At 39.6% G+C, this 24,891-nt stretch overlaps 1 protein-coding gene across 1 annotated transcript; it reads right to left on the bottom strand.

Moving 5' to 3' along the window:
• Positions 1-9,456: 9,456 nt before the first annotated feature.
• On the bottom strand, positions 9,457-23,779 carry tsr1 (TSR1 ribosome maturation factor). Its single transcript, XM_037678245.1, has 15 exons — positions 23,625-23,779; positions 22,705-22,808; positions 22,383-22,611; positions 22,126-22,260; positions 21,548-22,002; positions 19,016-19,160; positions 18,564-18,748; positions 13,109-13,311; positions 12,418-12,577; positions 12,215-12,325; positions 11,980-12,112; positions 10,247-10,363; positions 9,972-10,112; positions 9,813-9,887; positions 9,457-9,712 (listed from the first exon to the last, which is right to left on the bottom strand). The coding sequence occupies exons 1-15, from the start codon at positions 23,749-23,751 to the stop codon at positions 9,534-9,536; spliced, it is 2,499 nt and encodes an 832-aa protein (XP_037534173.1). The 5' UTR covers positions 23,752-23,779; the 3' UTR covers positions 9,457-9,533.
• Between the last annotated feature and the right edge of the window lie 1,112 nt (positions 23,780-24,891).

Below are 24,891 nucleotides of genomic sequence, written 5' to 3'. Positions count from 1 at the left end.
AAATAATAAGATGAGTTAAATCGGTGTATCAGCATTATCATTACACATATGGGACAAGTGTCAGCAATTTCAATCGTGTTAGGTATTGATTGATAATATCTACAGTAAATTGAAATAATCAGTGATTAAATAGGACAGAAAGTAAAGTGGCTTTGTTTTGCAGCTTTTAGATTCAGCTATCTAAACATTTTGTAATGAATGTTTTTCCTTGTGTGTTTGTGTCTGTGCAGCAGATGGCTGTCCGATTCATGGTCTGCTCTCCAGTCTTTCCTTATTAGCCTCACGCAAAGCAAGCATTCCCCTCTTTCCCTCCACCTCCTCATCCCTCTGTTTCTTACAGTGCACCGAAGGGGAAGAGTGAAACTTTGGTTTTGTTGTGTTCCAGGCTGTGCCCCCTTCAAGCCCTCGTCCTTCCCTCTGCTTCTCCTCTCCGTTGACTAAATCACTTTTCCGGGTTGATACTGCTGAAAACCATATGGAGTGTGACATCACCATGGCAGGAAGCAGCACGAAGGCAATGATACAGCAGTGGAGAGATTGGTCTGTCAGGTCTTTGCAAAGTGAAGTCATCAGAAAAGCACTCTGGGAGGCCCATCGGGAGGGTGAAAGCAGAGAAGGCTGATATTTTTCCTCTTTTTTTTTCAGATTTATTCCCACCTGGATAATCAGAGAAGCAAATGAGGGATACACCTTGAAGGGAATTTTGATGTAATCTGTTAACATGTCAGGTCATGGACTGTTGGCCCGTTGGCCTTCGTGGTTTTTTTGTGCAGGTGCAGCTTTGGTGCTTTCGTCCAAAAATGCTTTAAAAAAAAATCCCATCACTGTGAGGTTTGATATTGATGTAAAAAAAAAAACGTGTGCAGATCATCTTCCATCCAGTCACTGGCAATCTGCTCAGCAGGTTTTCCGTCTGTCACCCCCCAGCCCACCCTTCTTTTGTTCTCTGGGTGAACTTTTGAGCTTTGTTGTGAGATCCTGGTCTCCATACCTTCACTACTGACCCATCCAGCTCCTAATCGGCACATAAAGACCCAGTTAGCCACTCACACGGTCGCCTACTCTCTCCTTCACACTAGCATACCCTTTCTTCAGTGCCAGGAATAAAAAAAAAGGGAATTAGAAAGGAGTAGAAAAGAGGTGTTGAAGCAGCCGTGGTTTCAGATCTGAGCTCTGCACCCCCTGGCTGCTCCCCATCTCCATCTCCTCCCTGGCTCCTCCAGGGACACAGGGCTTGGCCAGGCCCCAGGAACCAGGGAGTCAGGACCAGGCTGAGAGGGAGAAAAGAGGGAACAAAAGAGGGAAGGAAGAATATAACAAAAGAAAAACAAAGCAGATCCAAAGCCAATTTTTTTTTTCAGACAGAGACTACAGCAAACTACAGTATATGTTCATGAGTTTTACTTTTTTAATGACACAAGAATTCATATTTGCAAAAAACATTTGGACAGTTGCTTGACTTCTGAAGTCAATTTCACTTCGTTTTGTCTATATAGCGCCAAATCACAACAGAAGTCGTCTCAGGGCACTGTACAGGAACATTCACATACATACAAAGTCAGTTAAAATTATCTAAGGAGCCAACAGATGCTTTGAGTTTTCACTTCATCACAGTCTCCCATCCTAAGCAAGCAGAGAGGCAACAGTGGAAAGGAAAAACTCCCTCATGAGGAAGAAACCTCCAACAGAACAAAGCTCAGGACAAGCGGTCATCTGCTTCGACCGGCTGGGTTCGAGAGGACAGGAAGGAGAAAGCGAACACACATCGACAGGTCCAGGATGGAGGCCATCAGGTTTTCTCTAGGAGGAAAAAAGACAGAAATCACATGTTAAGAAAGAATAATTACAAATCCAACTATTCATTTGGATGTATTTGTAACTGTTCATTTGATGAAATGAGATCAATTTGTCCTCCAGTAGTCTAAGGTTATAGCAGAATAGGATAAGGAATAGGTTTGGAAACCAAGCCGACTACCTATAGGATTTATCAAAAAGGAAAGTCTTAATCCCAGTCTTAAAACTGGACAATGTGTCAGCCTCATGGACAGAAACTGGAAGTTGGTCCAACCAGAGAGGAGCCTGATAACTGAAAGATCTTCCTCCCATTCTGCTTTAGGAAACTCTAGGAATCACAAGTAAGCCTGCAGTTTGAGAGTGAAGTGCTCTGTTAGTAAAATATGGAACAATAAGATCTCTAATATAAGCTGGAGCTAGGTTGTTGAGGGCTTTGTAGGTTAGAAGTAAGATGTTGAATTAAATTCTGAATTTGACAGGGAGCCAAAGGAGAGAAGCTAAAACTGGAGAGATATGATCTCTCCTACTAACTCCTGTTAAGACTCTGGCAGCAGCATTTTGGATCAACTGAAGACTTTTTAAAGAAGTATCTGGACACCCAGATAATGAACCGTTGCAATAGTCCAGTCTAGATGTAAATGAACCCGTTTTTCTGCATCATCTTTGATAAGATGTTTCTAATTTTAGCGATATTATTACGCAGGTGGAAGAAGGCAGTTCTAGTAATGTTTTTAATGTAGGAGTTAAAAGACGCATCCTGATCAAAAATAACACCAAGATATTTAACATTAGAGCTGGAGACCAGATTAATGTCATCCAAGGAGGGTGAAAAACTGAAAAATGTATTCATAAGATGCTCAGGTCTAAAAACTAAAACCTCAGTCTTGTCTGTGTTCAAAAGCAGAACATTTAGGGTCATCCAGGTTTTTACATCTTTAAGACATGTTTGTTGTCTGAGTAGCTGATTGGATTCATTGGGTTTCATGTACAAATATAACTGTGTATCATCAGCGTAACAATGAAATGTTATCACATGCTGTTTGATAACTTTTAAATCTACCGCTTTACTTAGGTATTTTTTTAAACAAAATAAGCTCTAAATTGTTTAATATATTAAAATAAAAGGATTTAATTGTATTAATGACAAAAGTATATCTTAGTCAGATGCATACACTTTTGGTATAAAAGCATTCGTTTACAACACATTTATTCCCAACGTTTTCATGATCAGTTGAAGTGAAGGCTAAAAAAGTGGACTGTTTTTATATGTTTAATCTAAAACTCTTTATGTTCAAGCCAAAAATAAAGACATTTCCAAATGATTCAACTGTCAACATAAAATTAAACAAAAACTCCTGTAGCAAAGTGACAAACTCATTATTTGCACAAGTAAATTCTGACAGGAAGATTATTTTCCTCGCTAAACATCCTGTGGTTGTGAAGCAAATCCTTCCTGCCTGTTGACAATTTATTAATTATTTAAACTTACTGGTGAATTTTGATCAAAAACTACCTACATGTTATTTATTTTAATCCACTAAATTTTTATGCGTTGATGTTTTTACCATCATGTAGTTAATTGCAGAACATTTCAGAGGTATTTTATTTCTTTTGAACACATCTCAGCAGCTGCTGCTTCATTTAGATTTTACTCTGATAAGAGTTTTATAAAACATGTACAGGTCAATCTTTCGGTGGTTACAAAATGATTGATTAGTGTTTTAAATCTATGAGGAATGTTTAAAGTTGCTGGCAAGTGTTAAAAAGATAGGTAGCAAATTAAATGAAATATAAAAAAAGGTATTTGGTTAGCATGTGCCAGAAAACTATTTCAGATATTCCATTCTTTAAAGTTTTGATGATGAAGTGAAGACTGGTGTCTGACAAGTTGGTGCAAAATGTTCCACTGGGTTGATCTCAGGTGACAAGAAAGATCACAAGAAATCACAATTACTATTATTTTTTTACAAATCTGATCATATTTTTATGCTAAATCAACACTCAGTGACTGTGTCCTATTGTTGGGGGCAAATTTAATTGAAAGAAAAAGGAAATATGAAATATGAGCTTGGGGAAACATAAGAACTTTGCATGAATTTGTAATGATTTTTATCCTTAGCACTCGTGGACCCAACATTGTCAATAAAGGTCAAAGTTTTAAAGGGGTAGTCTGTATATTTAAAGCCTGAAGTCTCGGAGAAGCTATATAAGCTATGGGCTAGCCAAATAAAAGTGCCCATTTTATATAATTTTTTGCGTGGTTTTAAAACAACTCTTTCTGAAAAACAACATTCTGGTGTGAAAAAATGCTGTTAGGTAGTATTAAACATCTACACTTTTATATGACATTGTTTGTTGATGTTTCCTCAACTGATCAACTTTTGTGCTACTATGTGTGCTGAGCATAAAATCAAACTAAACCAAAACATTAGCTGAAGAGCTGTGTGCTAAGTGTTTTGTATTAACCTATTGTTTTCTGTTAACTTAATTTATATATGAATGCTTCTGTTCAGTGCCTTGAGGCAACTTCTGTTGTGACTTGGCGCTATATAAATAAACTGAATTGAATTGCTTCATTAAACGTATAGGGAAATATTCAATTGGCGGTCCGCGGGCCATTTCCGGTCCGCGGATGACTTCAATCTGGCCCACTTCATTAAAAACTTTTTTTTTTTGAGGGGTTGTGGGTTCTTGGTTTGGGTTCTGTTTATTGCATTTATGATTCAATGCAAAATAAACAAATTTAAAAGGTAACAGATCATTGTAAATTTTGGCTTATTTACATAATGATTTTAATCGCCCCCCAGCTGTTGGCTTTCAGAAACTGTGGCCCCCTGAGCAGTTTTGTTGGATAGGTGGTCCAGATCAGAAGAGTTTGGTTGAACTCAAAGCGTAATCTGTGCACCCCTACCAGCCTTCAGTCCTGGCTTGCATTTGTGTCCTATCCCCTCTCTCTTCTCCTCCTCATCCGTCTGTTTTATGGGTTGTGTGCTGCGGTGCAGTGACCTCCCTCTCACCCCGGTGCCACCCAGCCGGTGCACGAATCAGGCGCATACAACCCCTGCCAAAACCCCAGTGCACCACATCTGTAATCCATAAACGCCAGCCACTCTCACTCTCCTACTCCCTCGCCCACACTGCCTCACGCTCTCATCCATTTCACTCTCTGTCGCCTTCCCACTAGCATTTTATTTTAATTTAGCAAGTCTGCAAATCACATTCACATTCTTTTCACTGTGTCCTCCCTCTACTTCTGGTTTTATTCATTCTGAGCATCTTCCCTTATCTCTCACTCCGCTCCCCTCCCCCTACTTTTTCTCTCTTTCCGCTTCTTTATCCACATCCAATGGAAAAATCTCTCACCCATTATATCTTTGGGGAGAGCCAGCCAAGTGTGGTGGCAGTGAGCTGGGAACCACAAGACATTCCTGATCCAAACAGCACTAAGTCACCGGCGTTTGTGTCCTCTGACGATAGCGTGTGCCAAACACACACTTCACTTATGGGCTGGAGTCGGTCTTACCACGTCGCTGTTGGTCCCAAAGCAGCTCAATGTTTATCTATTTCAAATTGATAGTGTCAGGAAAAATGTCAAGTATGAAATCTAAATTCAGCTCCAATTTTTTAGTGTTACTGTAGGAACTAAGGGGGGCCCCCTCAAGACCCCTCTCCCCTCACCCATATCCCTCTCCTCCCCATCACTTTTAACAAGATGTGTTCACACAGTTACTTTAAAACTAACCAAAAAAAAAAAAAAAAGAAGCAAAAAGGGAAACAAATTGAGTGTTAACAACAAAACAGCCCAGAGGTCCCAACGTGCCCCCTGTGGACAATGTAGACATTCGTCTTTCTCAATATCATTATCTTTTTTTAGTTCTTATTTCACTGTAATCAAATGGAAATGAACAGCGTGAACTTTAGCTCTCCTGCTTTTCTTGGATCGTGTTCTCCTCTCCATCCCAAAAGCCTTCACCTTCTGGTTTCCCAGACATATTGGCATGCTTCTGTGGTGCAGTCCCGGTTCACAGTCCAGAGGATGAATCATGTTGCTGCAGGCATGCAAAGGGCTTAGTTTTTGTGATAAATATTGCGTGTCATAAAACAGTGTTTTTCTAAGTTAAAAAAAAAAAAAAGTGTGTAGAGAAGCAGAGAAGGAAACAAAATTGTGGAGTACTTCAGCTTGGGTTTCAAAACAACAGTGAGGTTGTGATCGGTGTGTGTTGAGTGGATTTGAGAAGAGGGACCACCGCAAAGAACGAAAAAGCCATGGGTGTTAAAAACTGCTGATTAGGGATGCACGATATTATCGGCATGTATCGGTATTGGCCGATATTCGCGATAAAGTTAAATATCGGACATCAGCCATTTTATCAAAATAAATTACTGATATAAAAGATGCTGTTTATTCATGTATTTACACACACGTGTGTGTATATATATATATATATATATATATATATATATATATATACAGTGAGGGAAATGAGTATTTGAACACCCTGCGACTTTACACGTTCTCCCACTTAGAAATCATGGAGGGGTCTGAAATTTTCATCTTAGGTGCATGTCCACTGTGAGAGACATAATCTATATAAAAAAAATCTGGAAATCACAATGTATGATTTTTTAAATAATTTATTTGTGTGTTACTGCTGTAAATGAGTATTTGAACACCTGCCAATCAGCAACAATTCTGGTCCTCAAAGACCTGTTAGTCTTCCTCTAAAAAGTCCACCTCCACTCCACTTATTATTCTAAATTAGAAGCACCTGTTTGAGGTCGGTAGCTGCATAAAGACGCCTGTCCACCCACACAATCAGTAAGACTCCAACTACTAACATGGCTAAGACCAAAGAGCTGTCCAAAGACACCAGAGACAAAACTGTAGATCTTCATAAGGCTGGAAAGGGCTACAGGGCAATTGCCAAGCAGCTTGGTGAAAAAAGATCAACTGTTGGAGCAATTATTAGAAAATGGAAGAAGCTAAACATGACTGTCACTCTCCCTCGGACTGGGGCTCCATGCAAGATCTCACCTCGTGGCGCATCAATGATCCTAAGAAAGGTCAGATGAGACCAAAATAGAACATTTTGCTCTTAATTTCACTCGCTGTGTTACGAGGACGAAGAATGACGAGTACCATCCCAAAAACACCATCCCTACTGTGAAGCATGGGGGTGGAAGCATCATGCTTTGGGGATGTTTTTCTGCACGTGGGACAGGACGACTGCACTGTATTAAGGAGAGGATGACCGGGGCCATGTATTGAGATTTTAGGGAACAAACTCTTTCCCTCAGTTAGAACATTGAAGATGGGTCGTGGCTGGGTCTTCCAACATGACAATGACCTGAAGCACGCAGCCAGGAGAACCAAGGAGTGGCTCCGTAAGAAGCATATCAAGATTCTGGAGTGGCCTAGCCAGTCTCCGACATAAACCCTAGAAAATCTTTGGAGGGAGCTCAAACTCTGTGTTTCTCAGCGACAGCCCAGAAACCTGGCTGATCTAGAGAAGATCTGTGTGGAGGAATGGACCAAAATCTCTGCTGCAGTGTGTGCACACCTGGTGACAAACTACAGGAAACCTTTGACCTCTGTAACTGCAAACAAAGGCTACTGTACCAAATATTAACATTGATTTTCACAGGTGTTCAAATACTTATTTGCAGCAGTAACACACAAAATAAATTATTTAAAAAATCATGCATTGATTTCCAGATTTTTTTTGTGGACATGCACCGAAGATGAAAATTTCAGACCCCTCCATGATTTCTAAGTGGGAGAACTTGCAAAGTTGCAGGGTGTTCAAATACTTATTTTCCTCACTGTATATATATATATATATATATATATAAATAAAAGACATAAAATTTAACATTTAAATTTGACATTGAACATAATCTAAGTTACATCATTTTCATTCCCTTTTTTGGCATCTGTGCTTGGTAGCAGGACAAACTGACAAAGACCATACAGAATAATGTATTTTAATCCCAGAGCAGAGAAAGCTATGTAGTTGTAAGTCTTGGGGGGGGGGGGGGGTATTAAGACGGGTATAGGTTATAAGCCAAATAAGTTTTAACAAATTGGCATATTGGATAACTGTCGAAAATCCAATATCGTGCATCTCTACTGCTGATAGACAAAGAATTATCTTTTTTTTTTTTAAATCTTACTTCTAATTTACAAAGCTCTCAACAACCTAGCTGCATCTTATATTCGAGATCTTATTGTTTCATATTTTCCTAACAGAGCACTTTGCTTTCAGACTGCAGGCTTACTCATGGTCCCTAGTTTCCAAAAACATGATGGAGGATCTTTTAGTTATCAGGCTCCTCTCTTGTGGAACCAACTTCCACTTTCTGTCCACGAAGCTGACACATTGTCATTTTAAGACCGGGCTTAAAACTTTCCTTTTTGATAAATCCTAGTTGGGGTTAGCATGGGTTTCCTGAGCTATCTAGTTATGCTGCTACAGGCTTAAGACTGCTGGAGGACAAACTGGCCACCTTTCTTCCACTACTGTCTTTACTTACTCTGTTCAACCTGTTTTGTATTTTTTTCTATCCTTGACATGTTCTTGTCTTTCTTCCAATAGAAGGTACACCTGCACCAACATCTAGACCTGCCATTCTGTGTTCGTTTGTCTCTCCTTCCTGTCCTCTCAAAACCAGCCGGTCAAAGCAGGTGGCTGCTTGTCCTGAGCCTGGTTCTGCTGGAGGTTTCTTCCTTTTAAAAAGGAGTTTTTTCTTTTTGCCATCGCACTTGCTCAGAATGGGAGACTGAGACGAAGAGAAGATTCAACGAGTCTGCTGGCTTCCTTAGAGAACTTTTCAAATTGGCTTTTTATGTATGTGAATGTTTCTGTAAAGTGCCCTGAGACAACTTTGTTGTGAATTGGCGCTATATACACTGAATTGAATTAAAATTTTAATATCAACACTGTGTTAAACTATGCTTAGAGTTGGCGAGGCAGAAAAATCACACTTCCAGTTTTTCTCTCCTGTCTTTATCACTGATGTAATGTTGGCACCGTTTATTTTGAAAAGGGCTTAAATATCTAATCTAGCATTTTGCTGTGTTGTAGTTGGATGTATTAAACACACTCTAGAGCTAGAGATTTATTACATCCCGATAGGACTTTTAAAGTAAGATCCACTAAAGCATGTTTGCGATAAAAGATATATAAATAAACCTGACAGCTGCTATTTGTCTAAATTCTGAAAAATAACTCATTGATGATGTGGAGCTAAAAGTACAACATGGGAGTTCTTGGTCCATGATTAGACTTCCTCTAATATAACGTCATCTACATAATTATTTTGTCCTCGTTCTAACATTTGAGTGCAGCTGCAGGCATTTACAACATGAGCACGGCTTCAAAGAAAGTAAATGAGCTTGATGCATGAGTGAATGTTAGAATTATTACAAGTTGTTGTGGTAACACCACTTGGAATTGTTTAATCATTAAGTACTTTGTGTAAACAGTTTTTTGTTTAATAGAATTTGTCACTTTTTTTTTTTACTTTTTTTGCTGACAAGTTACAATTATTGTTACTTATTCATGACTGCCACCTTGTGGCCAACACAAACATAGCAGCAAGTTAAAACCAGTGAACTAATAAAATAAAATAAAAACTCTGGTTTACACTTTTTTATACTTAATATATTTATTTAAATGTGATAATGTTCAGTTGAATACACATCTTGCTTCTCTTAAATTTCTGACTTTATTCTCTCACTATTCCATGTCCGAGTCATCCAATTCAACCGTAACCTCTCTCTTGAACCAAGGTAACTGTGGGGGCACGTATGGGTCGTATGTCCAGCGAGGATAGACCCTCTTGTACAGGTTCATCAGAACAGTGTCTTGAGAGCGCAGCTGGTTATCAAAGACACACTTCATGTGACCGTGTGTTCCTGAACAAAAAAAAAGTAAGAAAAACAATTAAAACTCGCATGGGAAGGCTATTGTTAAAAGCAGCAGCAGAAAATCAGATTTGCTTTCTAATTTCTTCACCTAAAGCATCTTTTATGTGGCCTCTCCGACCCCACTTTGTCCGTAGCTCCACTGGTTTGAACCACATGATGTCATCTGTCACAGAAACAAACAAGAGGAGGATTAAACTCTCGGACGAGCCACATTATTAACCTCAGTAAAGAAAGTGCATTCTCTCACCCCTGTTAAAGAACATGTAACGAACTACAGCTGAACGCCTGTTAATTTTAAACGGGTGTCCACTCAGCACGATCCTCTTGAGCACAACACGCCGAGGGTCACAGCTGAGCAGACTGCCCGTGGCCACCAGGTCCTGGACGCCTACAAAGACACAGAAAGAACGAGCTCAAATGCCTGTGCAGAACACGAGAGGACACGTGAACACAACTGACTGAACATTTAACCAGCAAGCACCGTTTACTAACATCACGGTCTGTTAAAACTTATAAGCTCACCATCATTCCTCTGTTTGAAGAGCAGCACCCCTGCAGGAGAGAAGGTGATGGGGGCGTACACTGACACCACAGTGGGGGCATCTGGTTTGAGGAAGCGCTCCATCTTATGCTTATCAGCTGGAGAACATAAATCATCAGTCAACAATGCATTTGTGAAACACAGCAAGGACATCTCATCAAACCTCCTTTTTCACTCAAATTGCAGCAAATTTGAATTTTTAAGCTGAAAATTTTTATTGCCGTTGGAGGTAAGAACATTTTTCTGTTTGTCTGTACCAATAGTTAAACATCTTATAAACGACTGAACGAGTTTTAATGAAACTTTCAAAAACTAATGATTGGATGGCCATCTATGACGGAGTTAACCAAATCTTAGATGGCCGCTAGGGCTGGACAATAATTTGATATAGATATATATCACAATATACTTTTATTCAGTAACGGTGATATGAGTTTCTAACTCATATCGCCGTTAATAGTGATATCACTCATAACCCTAACCCATGCAGCAAACGTCTGCGTTTGCTGCATGGGTTAGGGTTATGTTGTCGTTTAAAGTTAAAACGTATTAATATTGACAAAGTTAAGAGATTATGTTTATTTGACAGTGATTTCAAATTCCTTTTGAAGGCTAAAATATAAATACAGGGTGAACATTAATTTATTTTTACAGTTTGTACAGTTTTTCTGAGGTTTTTATATTGTTTATATCGGAATTATATTGTTATCGACCGAAATTAAGAAATATATCGTGATAAAACTTTTGGCCATATCGTCCAGCCCTAATGGCCGCCACAGCTAAGCAACATTAGCAAATATAAAAATGACTGGAAGTTGAGCTTTGTTCACTCTGCAGGCAAAAGTGACCCAAATCAGGTTATTTGTTTGCCCCCCAGTGACCAATATGATTTTTTTAAAATTCAAATCTTTTTAATATGTGGTACTAAACCTGATTCATATCTGATGTTTGTCAAAGCGACCTCAGTCTGAATGGTCATGTCACATTTCATCCAACATGTCAGTGAGGGAGAGGTATGCAGATCGACCCAAGTATTGATACCAACATCATGCAGGTTAAATCATGGAACGCCACACATCTTTAGCTACAGAACAGCAGTCCAGCTGCTTAGTGTCCTTTTTTTATTTGTCCTGTCCCGGACGACTAAGGATCTACAGCAACATATGATACTAACGTTAGTGTCGGACCGTACTGATACTAACGTGATCGATCGATACTTGAATTTGTTTCACTTTCAGCACATCGCTCCTGTTCCAGATGTGTAATTCTGTGCCGGAGTAGTCGGAAGGCAAGCAAATACTGGACAAAACAATCACGTCAGATAATAATTGAACCAGTTCAGATTGCACAGCAATTTCAGAATGGATACACACATGCTAACATGTGTAGCATTCATATTTACTTTCTTAAACCCAGCATGCTACATGTTGCATCAGGGCTGTCGACTGTTCACACTGGGGTCTGATGGAGGTCGAATTTAAATTATATGTTGTATACAACTATGCTAATTTTTTTTAATCTGAGCAAAAAAAAAAATCAAAACTGAGTATTAAGAGCTGCAGAGTGACCCTAGGCTTAGTCAGTTTTACAGATACTGAGCAAAAAGCCAGCGTAGCAGTAGTTGAGTCATCCTTAACATATATTTTAACAAATCACATAAAAACTCACAACATAGCACGAGTAACTTTTGTTTGACAATGAATAAATGTTCTACCTGATGTGTGCTGAGAGAATATAGGCATGGCCCGGAATCTCCGAAACCCACAGTGAAACACAAGCTCCTCCTTGGATTTGATTGGCTCAGTGTTGCTGGGGTGTCTCCTCACCAGGACATGCATCACTGACATCTGTTCACAGCAAGAAAAATAACGAGACCAGAAATGTCTGACACAAAAATAATGTGCATGTGTGTGATGGCGCCTCAAATGGAAGCTCGGAAACGTTGATACCTTCTGCTCATGAGGCAGGAGAGACACCAACAACAGAGGTTTGCCAGACTGAACGCTCTCCATCACGGAGAAAGGCACATCAGTGACGTGCAGCGTCACGTACCAGCCGACCTGAAACAGAGAGGCAGACGTGTGATAGAACCTATAATTCATATATTGAACAACCTGTTGTTTACTGATTAAGAAAGCTGTATCTTTAACACCATTGCTCCCTCGTCATCCGATGTAGCCTCAGCCAGGATGCGTCGGCGAGTGCGTTCGAAACTCTGGAACTGGAAAATGCGTGAATAGTCCAGAGGTAAGTTCTCCATGGGGTCCCACGGCGAGGAGCGGAAACTTTTCAAGCCCCTGTAGCGTTGGAACCTGGGAACACAAAAACAAACTGAACTGTGCTGGTTCTACCATTAGTCATATAATTTATCATGCACGATATTATCGGCATGGTATCGGACGATATTAGCGATAAAGTTAAATATCGGACATCGGCCAATTCATGAAAATAACTCACCAATATAAAAGGATCTGTTATATACAAAAACATACAAAACATATGTTTTTGTATGACTGTTTGAATGTTGTTGTGTTAGAGAGAGTAAATGTCATCAATAAATTTGACATTAAACATAATCCAGTTGAAGCGTTACATAGTTTTCAGCCCCCCTTTGGGCATCTGCATTTGGTAACAGGCCAAACTGACAAAGACCATGCAGAATAATGTATTTTAATTCCACGGCAGAGAAAGCTATGTAGTCTCTGTAAGTAGGTCTAGGAAAAGAAATATCGATATTGGTATTGGTTATCGACCAAATAAGTTTCATTATATTGGCATATCGGATATCAGCCAAAAATCCAATAAAGTACATCCCTAATCATTAGCAGGACTCAAACCACTACCTGATTTTAGCAGGCGTGTCCATAGGCGTGTCCACCTCGTCAGGAAACATCTCATGGGACCGAGCCTCTCTGTAGCGTTTCAGGCCTTCTTCTTCGGCTGTTTCATCCATGTGTTCGTCGTACTGCTGATCGGCTCCAGCTCGCTCGGTGGAGCACACCTCTACTTCCTCCTCCTCTTCTGAAGCACAGCATGAATCAGGCTCCTAAAGGGAGAAGAAAAAAAATACCCATCTGATTCATCATGCCAGCATTATGAACACATCCTGCCAATACAGGTTTGAATAATAATACAACAAACTCTCCTACTGTAAACTTATCGATTTTATTTGTGGCCCTAGAAAAAAACTATTTCCCCTTCGTTGCGTGCAAATTACAAAAAATAGTTTCTTTCACATTGTGAATAACACAAAAATCAGAACCTTTAAATGAGCATTTCATGGGTTTAAAAATGTGGTTAGAATCATTTAAATGAATTTAAAGTAAATACCAACTTAAAGCCTTTGAATACCCCCAACCTATCACTCTGTTTACAGCTGCGGAGATCTGAAATGATCTCAGTCAGGTGAGCTGTTCAGACATGCAAAGCTCTGCTGCATCACAGGACCAACACACAGCAGACTTATGCAACCTCTTCTTCTGTTTTATCACCTGACCTCCATTTTATAAGCAGGCTATATTCACTAACCTACATTACCTATGTAGATTGTAAAGAGGTTTGGTCCTAAGACTGAGCCTTGTGGTACACCATTAGCTATGTTTACATGAACATAAGTAATCGAGTTAAACGGCCATTCGGAATAAAAATACATCATGTAAAGGCCCAATTCTGATTATTTTTTGTTTATTCAGCGCAATCCGAAAGAATTTGTAATCAGAACGAAACGGGTGGTTTACGCCGATCCTTAATCCTAACGGTGTGCATGTAAACACTTAATCTGTTCTTTTTTTTCCCCAATCGTTAAAAACTGACCTGACTGCGCATGTGCAGCCTATGTCATTTCTGCCTGGCTAATGCTAATAATATTAGCGTGTCGAGGAAGCAAAACTGGTCATTGAGTGACACAACATTCAAGTCTGCAAAACACAAAAGCAAGAGTTTTGATTGTCCACTACCGAAGGTAGTGCACTTCCAAGTGCACCAAGTACCAAGTGCACTTTGGTTGGCCTTGTTGCTGTTTTAAGTGCTATATAAATTAATTGGTATGGTATGGTATGGAAGGTCAAAGCATCCCTAATGCATCCATACATTTCTATGCCGATGACACAGTTGTTTATTGTCGAGCTAAAACAGTTGCTAAGGCTTTCCAGCTTTTGCAGTCCGCCTTTGACATCATCCAGTCAGATTTGTTCCGTCTCAAATTTGTCCTAAACGCCGACAAAACAAAAGGGATGCTATTTCAAACAGGAAGTCTGTCCCAGCAGTTCTTCCGCTGATTTTATCCTCAAAAGATCTTTAGCTCTTGACCTTGACCTCTCTAAGTGGATTTAAACATCTGTTAAGTTCCTGGCAAAAACCAATGCAGACATGTTCCTGTTTTTAGTTTTCTACAACGCCTTACAATCGAGCTGTTTTTTCGCTACGTTTCCTTTTAATTTTCCTTTTAATTAACATTTTATTTTCACTTGTTAAAAGAAAATTGTATGCATCCTTTATGATCGTCTATTGTTGTCGTTGTTGTTCACTGTTGTCAACACTCTGTTAAAATTTAGTTCTCTCTTGTAAGAGTCCCCGAGGCTCAATGGGATTAACCTGTATAAATAAAGGTTGAATGAACAGTACCATCTTTTTACTGCCAAACCTGAGACGATTAAATACACATTCAAGAAAAATAGTTTTTGAACTCAACAAACAGTCCACGCCTCTCTATAATGCCATGCAGTCATATGCTGACATATCAGCAAAATACATTTTCATTCATTTCGAATTATAAAAAAATCCATCTCAAAAACTCATCTAATTTTTACAACCAACACTGGATGAAAATACACGGAGAGGAGTGTGCTGTTGTGTATATTGTGTTGTTTCCCGTATTCATTTCTCGACAGCGGTCTCAATATTTGATAAAACATGAATGTTGTCAACACAAATGCATTCGGAAAGATTCCAAGTATAGAAACTGCAATTGTATTACCGCCAAACATAACCAACTCAGAGGCAATAAACAAAGAGCGTTTGCTTATTCAAACATGTTGTTTGTGTAGGAGCCCTTCCTCCACCGTGGATTTGTTTGAGGTGCTCTTTGAAAGGGACAGGCAAGGAGTTGAAAGTCAAAAAACGTCAAGGCACGCTCTGATAAAACGCTTCAACTTTCACCACATGGTCATGTTGACATATGAAACTCTGACGCATTTTGGCACCCAAGCCTTTCCTCGGGGAGTGTGCTTGTTTATTGTCATAATGTAATAATAGAGCTTGCATTTGCATGTGTGAACGAGATAAGACTTTCCCAGACTAACTTATGGGAATCCCTGCTTTGCATACATTTAAATTGAGCGATTTGCCAAACGAGGAAAGTAAGGACAGGGCAGGACATCCTTCCTTATCTCTGGATCTAGAAATGCAACTTGCACTTGCAACTGATTTATGAAAGGAAACGATCCATCAAAGAGGACCGCTACGCTTGACTGGCAAATTACAGGAGAAGCCAGACACAAGAGCGGAAGACACACAGTGTGGGGCTGATTCACAACCTCTCCAACATCCTTGCTGCAATAATAATAATCATTACTATTTGAAGTACTACCCCTTCCCCTATTGTTATTCTCTCCCAAATTTGTATTTCTATGAGCTAACCTCAACATCAAATGCTATTAACAATTCCAGATCGTAATGAACCCGTTTTAAAAGCGAGTTCGCCCCCGACTTCTTTTCAAGCAGAGCTGGAAATAAATAAATCGCTGACCCCCTTCCTTCATCCAGACAGGAAGCTCTGTTCACAAGACAGGAAGACGGGAGGCTTCTCTCGGGACTCGAGCCTCCAAACACTATTGTTGTGGTGTGGCGAGTTGCCTGGCACTGCAGGCCAGAGACAGACGCAGAGAAAACAAACAGTGCCTCTCAGCAGCGAGGTGCACTAACCGTGGGTCACGTATGCACCACTCCAGCGCCAGAACAAGACTTTTGCACAGATTAATACTCTCATCGTCCTCAAATTGATGTCAGTGTATAGCATTAGCAGCACTGTTGCTATAACAACAAGGCGCAATGAAACAAACGCCGTCTCATGGTGCATTCAAGCTAAGCATGTAATGAATAATGACAAAAAATATAATAAATAGTAGGGGTGCAGAAAAACTGATTCATTAAAGAATCTAGAATCCCAGTCCTTGGGATTCTAGATCGATTCTAAAGCCCATAAAGCGATTTTAAAATGCGCTTAAGTTTCTTTTTTTCCGCTACTACTCCCAAGCGTACTGCATATCTCATTATGTGTCCACCCGTCACCGTAGAATTTGGCCTTGTAGGCCACCGTACAGTAAGCTAGTTAGCCAGCTCCTTTTATCTGAATGGAGTCCGCTAGCATGGCGCGGGAGGACAGCGCGATTCAACTCGCCCCATCGTCGTTAAAACTCAGTGTAAAATTATTTCAGATCCTACGATGTCCCGGGGGAAGACAGAACTTGAAAAGCGCGCGGTTGTTTGTAAGAAGTGTAAAATAAAATTGCGGTACAGTGTTTTGGAAATACGACAAAATGCGCGGAAGGAAGCAGAAAAGCGAAGCAGCCGACCAGCGAACTGAGCAAAAAAACTTCCAGCTAATTCTCCAAGAGCTGCGATTTCCCTCTCCATCTCCTGCTATATCACAGAGGATTTACGAGCAAACAGCTCAGTGGAAGGCGAAGGGTTTAGGTTTATTTTTAATACGCTGGACCCAACGTACGTTATTCCTTCACGTAGCTTTTTTGTGATAAAGCCGCGTCACAACTCCACCATGAAACAAAGAATAAAGTGGGCGACGCTCTGATTAATGCTACCAGCTGCAGCTCAAAGCTAACTGCTTTTTTTCATAATATACAAAAACTTATATAGACAAGTTATACAACAAACTTTATGTAATTTGTCTTTTGAACAGGTTGAGGAGAGGCCAACTGAGACACATCGCCCGGAGCCCGCTTTAAATTATGGTTTATAAATTATTACAGTTCAGAAGAGTTTTTGTGCAGATTTGCGCAGGTTTGGAAATTTTATTAAAGATTTACCAAATATGAATCAATACGGTTAAACGTCTGTATATTTCATATTAGATTAGGTTTTGAAAATATAGCAAATGTTAGTGCAATTATGGTAAAAAAAATAAAAAATAGCTGTGAAGTTTGTACTTCATGTTGAGTTAAAGGTTATTGTTCTATGATGGGCTGAAATCTGTTTACTTTTGTATTTATACATTTTGAATTATTTGTCTGTGATGGACTGGAGACCTGTCCAGGGTGTCCCCCCGCCTTACGCACAGTGGTGGCTGGATATGGGCACTAGTGACCCTCGTGACTCGTAAAGGAAGAAGTGGGTAAAGATCATTTTCATTCATTCATTCAACCTTTATTTATACAGATTAATCCCAATGAGGGATTCATTTACAAAACTCATTTTATAATTGATGGATGAATTATTTGTTCCTAGATTTTTTATTTTATTTTACAATAAGCCATGCAGCTAAGCTAATACTCGTTTATCGTGGGGGATTCGTACCCTGAAGCCCCGCGATAAATGAAAAACCGCGAAGTAGGAATAGTTGTACAACTCTAAACGCTCTAAAAGAGCACAGAATGTCATGAACTCAGCTCTCTGCCTCCGGCTGCACTCTAGGCCACGCCCACTTCTCCACTGATCTCCGTGCAGAGAAGAAGTTATCCCTCAGCTGTGGGCTGCACACAGGTGCTAAATCATTTAAAATAATTTATTATTAATTAAAAAATCCATGCCGATCGTGAGGCTCATCCATCAGCTCACCCATCAATCAGCCATTGTGTGTCACTTTGAAAAACCGCGATAGAGCGAGCCCGCGAAGTAGCGAGGGACTACTGCACTGGTAGAATTTTATGCACTCCTATATTTGTTCCTATTTTTGGTATAAATATGAAATGATGCAAAAAGATTTAAGGAACCTAAAATTTATGTTTTAAATAAATGTTCTATTTGTTTACATTGTTGTTTAATCTTTTCATCTTGTCCGTTACATAATTTAAACAAAATTTATGACCATTTCAATAGAAACATCAGTTCTGAACTGAAAATTGTTTCTGAATCTAATCGTGAAACCAAAAATCGGAATTGAATCAAATCACCAGACACTGAGATTCACACCCCTATTAAAAAGACAATTATTATGCAATTTGAATCAAAATTATTGTTGAGACAATTGCACAGAAAAAAATGTGTTTAATAAAAGATTTCGACTTGCAACTAATTTAATCTTTTCTCACTTATTTCTTGTCCGTAAACATCTGCAGTATGTACCTGAGAGTCATTCTCCTCATCGTCCCGCTCCATGGCTTCATCCATTATGTCATCGTCATCATCATCATCACTGCTTTCTTCATCTAAGTCATCATTCTCCTCTTCATCTTCATCAACGATCCATGTAGCCTGGTAGTCTGATGTTCCCTTGGGGACTTTCATCACTCGTTTAGTCTTTCTGGCTTCTACACAGCAAGACAGCAGACAATTAAAGTTAATAAATTGGTATTTTTGTGGCAAGATAAAACATTTAGCATTTGAAATAGCTTTGCTTATTCGTTTATATTAACTCTGGTGATTGTAAAGGTGACATATCAGCTTTACGACTCGTTTTATTTCTTTTAGCTTTAGCTGTTCTGACCCATCAGACTTCATTTAGGTTTCTTGTTATCTTAATTTCCATTCATGTCTTTATAATTTCAAAACGTCATAGGTCCGTTTGATTCCTTGACCTTCAGCTTCCATCAGTTCTGACTCTGTTGGCCACGTCTGCTCTCCGTCCATCGGGTTCACCTCGGCCTCTGACTGCAGACTCTCCTGGCAGGAAGGGTCTGCTTTCATGAGCACCCTGATCGGAACCTCGTTTTCATTTCCATCCTGTGGCACACAAAGACAATGAGAGAAAGTAAGTTTCTTTCCCTTCTTCAGGGGTTGCCACAGCGAGCGAACTCGCATAAAAGATTTGACAATTGTTTTACATTGGAAACCCTTCCTAGCGTAACCTGGGCTCAAACCCGCAACCTCAGGATTACAATACCACAGCACTGACCACCAAGCTACCACATTTTGCTAGCTGAAACCAGTTTAGAGGTCATACAGGTCCTTTTTTAAATTCAAGCAAACTCTTAGTAAAGCCCATGTATATGCACTGTGTTGGTATCATGACAGTATTACCCCCAATGGGTAATCTGGTTAGTCAATTTGAGTAGTGCATTTCATTTTTAACATTGCACAAGTCCAAACAAAATGTGACCTCACAGAATTTTATTAGGATAAAAAAAATAACTGTGATGCATGCCCTGTGACAGACTTGTGACCTGTCCAGGGTGGCCCCTGCCCCTCACACAGTGATGGCTGGACATGGGCACCAGTGACCCCCACGACCCGAAAAGGAAGATGTGAGTAAAGATGATGGATGGATGATGCATTTATTTGTATAACTGGATTAGACTGATTGTTAATTAACCAAATTATTTTTTGTGTAGCATGAGGTTTGGACTTTTATTATAAATGAATACGGTATAATAAGCTGAAATGAACCGGAACACACAAAAATCCATTAACAGAAAGAGAGGGTTGACTTCTGATCAGCTGTTTAATAAAAGGAATCAGTTTGTGTTTATAAATCATTAATTAACAGCACTGTTCAAGCATCCCTCCCCATGTTTTTGCCAAACATTATAAAGATGTTTAGGGTTTTTAGTTACAATCTGGAGATTTTTCCTGCTTGCTCTCGATGAAGGCAGACATTTTTCTCTCCCCCTCCTGCTCTTTGTCCTGTGAACCCTATCGGAGCCTTTCTTTTAGGGGTGCACCGATAAATCGGCCGGCCGATTTATTTATTTCCTTAATTTTGGGAAATCGGACGATACTTACATGAGAAACCAATTTTACCAATTTTTTAGTTTTAACAATTGTCTAAACTTCATTTAAATTTCAGAGCACCTCATGGCCAGTTAAAACATGTTTGTATCGTTTCTAGGATATTGTTCAAGGGTATGTTTTTTTTTCAATAAAACAAGATTGGAAAATTGAAGGTGCATTGTGACCTTATAACACTTGACAGTGTCGCTTATAAAAAAAAATCGGTATCGGCCAAAATCGGAACCGGCAGGTCAGACTTTTTAGAAATTGGTGATTGGCCAGAAAACTGCACCCCTTTACATATCTTCTGAAATATAAATTATGGATCTGGTCAGCTGGTCTCTCAACGCAGTTAATAAAATTTTCTCGACGAGACAACAGGGTGAAGGAGAGCCCTCTTGCCCTGATGGGACACTTGCAGCTGGATACACGATGGATTCCTGGGGGCAGTTAGATTTATGATAACAGGATTTCTGCTTTTTGGAGTTGGTGGTTACCTGGCATATCAACAAATGCGAAAAACCTTGGCAGCTGATCTGGCTGTTGTGAGGCTGCCCGGCTTGTGTGATGGAAAGTGCCCTGCGGTGAGCACTCAGACTCGGATGCTGTGTGAGCTGAGCCATAAGCTGGATGCGATTTCAGAGAATCGCAGACCGCTTGCAGCCCTTGAAACTCGTTGGTGAGAAGGAATCAACCTTGGAGAAGCTACAAGCTTGGCCCGGCGGTGTTGACCACAAAAGTTGGCTGTTTGGAGTCGCCATTGACACGTACCAGCAGAACTATGAGGCAGACAGAAATCAAACAGAGTTTGTCTGACCCAAAATAATTGTTATCTGAATCTGGCTCCCCCGTGTTGGCCTTGAATTGGCCAACTATCTCAAACTCTCCTGGATGTTATGTGAACAAGAAGCTCTGCTTCCCCACTCCCCTACCCGCTCCTTTTCTCGAGGACATCTGTGGGCCTGTGCCAGAGCTGAACCGGCTGGCAGACACTGCACCATCTCATCTCAGGACTATGGAACTACTTGGCAGTGTCCACGGACAAACTCACTGCCTTCGTCAGCCTTCCTCGTGCATTTGTATAATGTCATCAATGTTGCTATTTATGTGCTGAGGTTTTGGGGGGGGGGGGGGGGGATTTGCTACTTTTACGCTGTGTCCCATCTAGGACAGTGTGAGATATGATACACCTCCTCTTACTTTCTCTTTTCCTTATCTTAACAAAAAGGTCAGCGCCTCGCATGAGGCCGCAGCCTCAGACACCTCCGTCTACCCATGTCTGTTTGTTTGTATTTTACTTGGACGGGCTGTACTGAAATATAATTTTGTTGTGCTTCAGTGCAATGACAATAAAGCTGATTCGGATTTGTAATCATCAACTTTAACCCCAACACACTCACCTGCATTTCAAAGTCGCCTTCTTTGCCCGACTTTTTTGTTCTGGCTGGTGTTAAGTTGAGAGGGAGAGGGTCTGGTGGAGCATCAACCTGGCTGAGCTGAAAGTCTCCATGCCCGCTGATGTGCACAAGTCTGTCAACGCACAGAGCACGACCACGAACATACCCAGAGACACGGAGAGTGCCAAGACCAGTGGGCCCACTGCCCGTCACCTCAGAAGGACTGTTGGGTGTAAAAGTGACATGTTGTGCTAAAAGATGAGAACGTCTGGAACGGAAACCCAGCTTTCTTTGTTTCTGACTGCCAAGGTGTCTGAGAAGAAGAATGCCATCTTGTTCCGAGTCCAGAGGGAAGAGACGAGCATCAGGGAACCGAACTTCTGTGATCTTTAACAACGCTCTTCTGGATTCAACTCTTTTCTTCACTGGAGTTTCCGACACACCCTGACAAACCAGAGCTACATGTGGTGGGGAATTTGAGAGAAAGGTGACATAGCAGAAAATTAACAAACAAACAAAAAAAAATCTGTGTCAATGTAAAGTTGTGAAAAATCACGTTTATGTTCTACATTTAAACTCACCATGGCTGGGGAGACCTTGGGCAAAGAGACAGGAGAGACAATGGTCTCCATAAGTGTCCCAACCTTCAGTAGAGTCCAGCACAAACACAAGACTATCTGCAACCTTTACCACATCTAACAGGGAGTGCATGTCAGCTGTCCAAAGAAATAAACAAAAGTTTCAGGGTAAAACAAAGTATCACAGAGTTAAGCATAAAGCCATTTAGTTTCATTGACTGAACTCATTTTACATCTACCTCCCATTTCACAAAACTTACCTGTGCTCTGGTTTAGAAAGGTGAACCTTTGTTTAAAACGAGGCAGAATCAGTCCAAAGCTGTCACTGACACCACTGACGCATTGCTCTTGATGCACAATGCCCCCAGCACCGTCTCCACGTAACAATTTGGTAACAGCTGCAGCATCCGCTTCAGCATGCAGGGATACGACGGCGACCAAGTGTGGAGGACCGTCCCTGGTGCCGAGACGCCGCTTTTCCATCAGGACCTAAAGGAGAAAGGGAGACATGAAAACTGCAACATCAAGCAAGATGTTGTTCAGGAATCTGTAACAAAAGTAATAAAATAATAATAATAATACCATGTCTTTTTTGTTTCTGCGTATCTGGTTTGCTTTGTGTCTTCTGTCCATCTTCTTTTGCTCCTTCCTCTGTTTTTTGGTAAGCACCGTCACCGACACCCTCCCTATGAGACAGGTCAACACAAAAACAGATTAGATACAATTTTTTTCCCCATTATTAAATGATAACATATAAATAATTATAAAAATAATACATAATAGCAATAACTTTATTAATAGTTAGAAGAATATACCTTATTATTGTACAAGGTGGTTTACATCCCAGCACTTAAAAACATGATCAGGCTCTACCTCACATTTTAAAACAGGAAGAATGGAACATAAAATGAACTACATTTGACACTAATATTTTTATTCAACAATATCTTTCAGAGAATTATGAGCAATTGCAGCTGCAACGCTCAATGATTTCTGTATTCTGTTGTACATTTGTTGTTGTGCTTTGGATCATTGTTTTGTGAACAAACTTCAGCTGCCAGATGGCCTTGATTTTAGAATATTTTGGTTCATGTTACTAGTGCAAGATGTGTGTAGTTTCTCTGCCTAGGGAAAACTATCAAACATCACCCCATTCACTGTGCTAGACAATTACTGAAATATATGTGCAATGATATGCAGTGCTTTTATTTTTATACCAAATAAATCCAAAATAAGTCATTCATCTAAACATTAATTGGTTCTTTAGACAGTAATAATGTAATCAACTCATCCAAATAAGAAGTTAAAAACAACCCCTAAACAAGTTAATAAAATGTTACAAAAAACGTGTGCTTTAAAAGTCATAAACACATAAAACACAACTTGCGCAAAGCATTCAACCTGAATGCCTCTACCTAAGCCAGACATTTGTTTCCAGACGCAAAAAAAAAAAAAAAACGTGACAAGCTAAACAATGTAGCGACACTTCATAAATTACGGACCTTTGTGTTCTCTTTCAATTTCCCCTTTCGTCCGATGTTTGCCATGTTTGTGTTCTTTATTCTTTTGTTTGAAAATGCCAGATCTGTGGCCCTGTTGTTTCTCGCCATTCGCTGCCATGTTCACCATGTGCGAACGGTAGATAATCTACTTCCGGACTTTCTCTGACGTCATGGCAGAGGGCGTATCTTCAGATTTTCCGGAAGATTTGAATTTTCAAAACAAAAGTCTGAAGTATGAGTTTTCATTCATTCAACCTTTATTTATACAGGTTAATCCCATTGAGCCTCGGGGACTCGTTTACAAGAGAGACCTGATTTCAACAAACAGTGATGACAACAGTGGATAACAACGACAACAATAGACAATCATAAATGACTTTATTTATTTTTACAAGCTAAAATAAAATGCTGAATGCTTTTACACTGTACATCAGTAAGAACGTAAACAAATATTTTTCTTTGAATCCACTTTTGCACGTAACTCCAGAAACAAGCTTATTATTATCATTATTATTATTATTATTATTATTATTATTATTATTATTATTATTATTATTATTATTGTGGTCTCTCTTGAAAATGAGTTCTGGTGACTCAATGATACTAAATAAAGGGTAAATAAATAAAAAAATCATCATAGTCATAGACTGAGGCCACCGAGGTGTTCCACAGAACACCACAGGAAGTTCTTCCTCTCTCCTTCCCCTTTCTGCACATAGGACAATAAAAATTAATTCTGCACCACATAAACATTTTGTTTTCACATTAAAACATTTCACACATTAGACGTTTCACACATGTCTGCGCCTGACCTGTTTAGGACTTAATTGCTGGTATTTTTTTTATATTCTCTGTTACTTTTATATTCTCTGTTATGTTTTTATATATTGTGTGATTCCTTGTGTATATTCCTTGTACTGAACCTCTGGCAAAACAATTTCCTGCGGGATCAATAAAGTTCTATCTTATCCCTTATCTTATCTTACTATTATTTATGTTGCTGTTGTTTGTTGTTTTTTGCATCCCACTAACCTGTTTTACGTAAAAAGAAGAAGGAAGAAAAAGACGTGTAAAGATGTAAAGTGAAGAAATAAGTAAGGGACGTTTTTTGTTCTAACTTGAAATAATAAAATAAAAAGTGAGAGCATTGTTTATTGTGTTGTAACGTCCAGTGAACAACCATGAATATCATGACTTATTTTGCAATAAAAAAGCTTGCAAATATATATATATATATATATATATATATATATATATATATATATAT

The sequence above is a fragment of the Nematolebias whitei genome, chromosome 6 (assembly GCF_014905685.2).
Source record: "Nematolebias whitei isolate Nwh7 chromosome 6, NemWhi1, whole genome shotgun sequence".
Lineage (NCBI taxonomy): Eukaryota > Metazoa > Chordata > Actinopteri > Cyprinodontiformes > Rivulidae > Nematolebias > Nematolebias whitei.
Note: the sequence above shows the minus strand (reverse complement) of the source record. Positions and strands in the feature narration are given on the sequence as shown.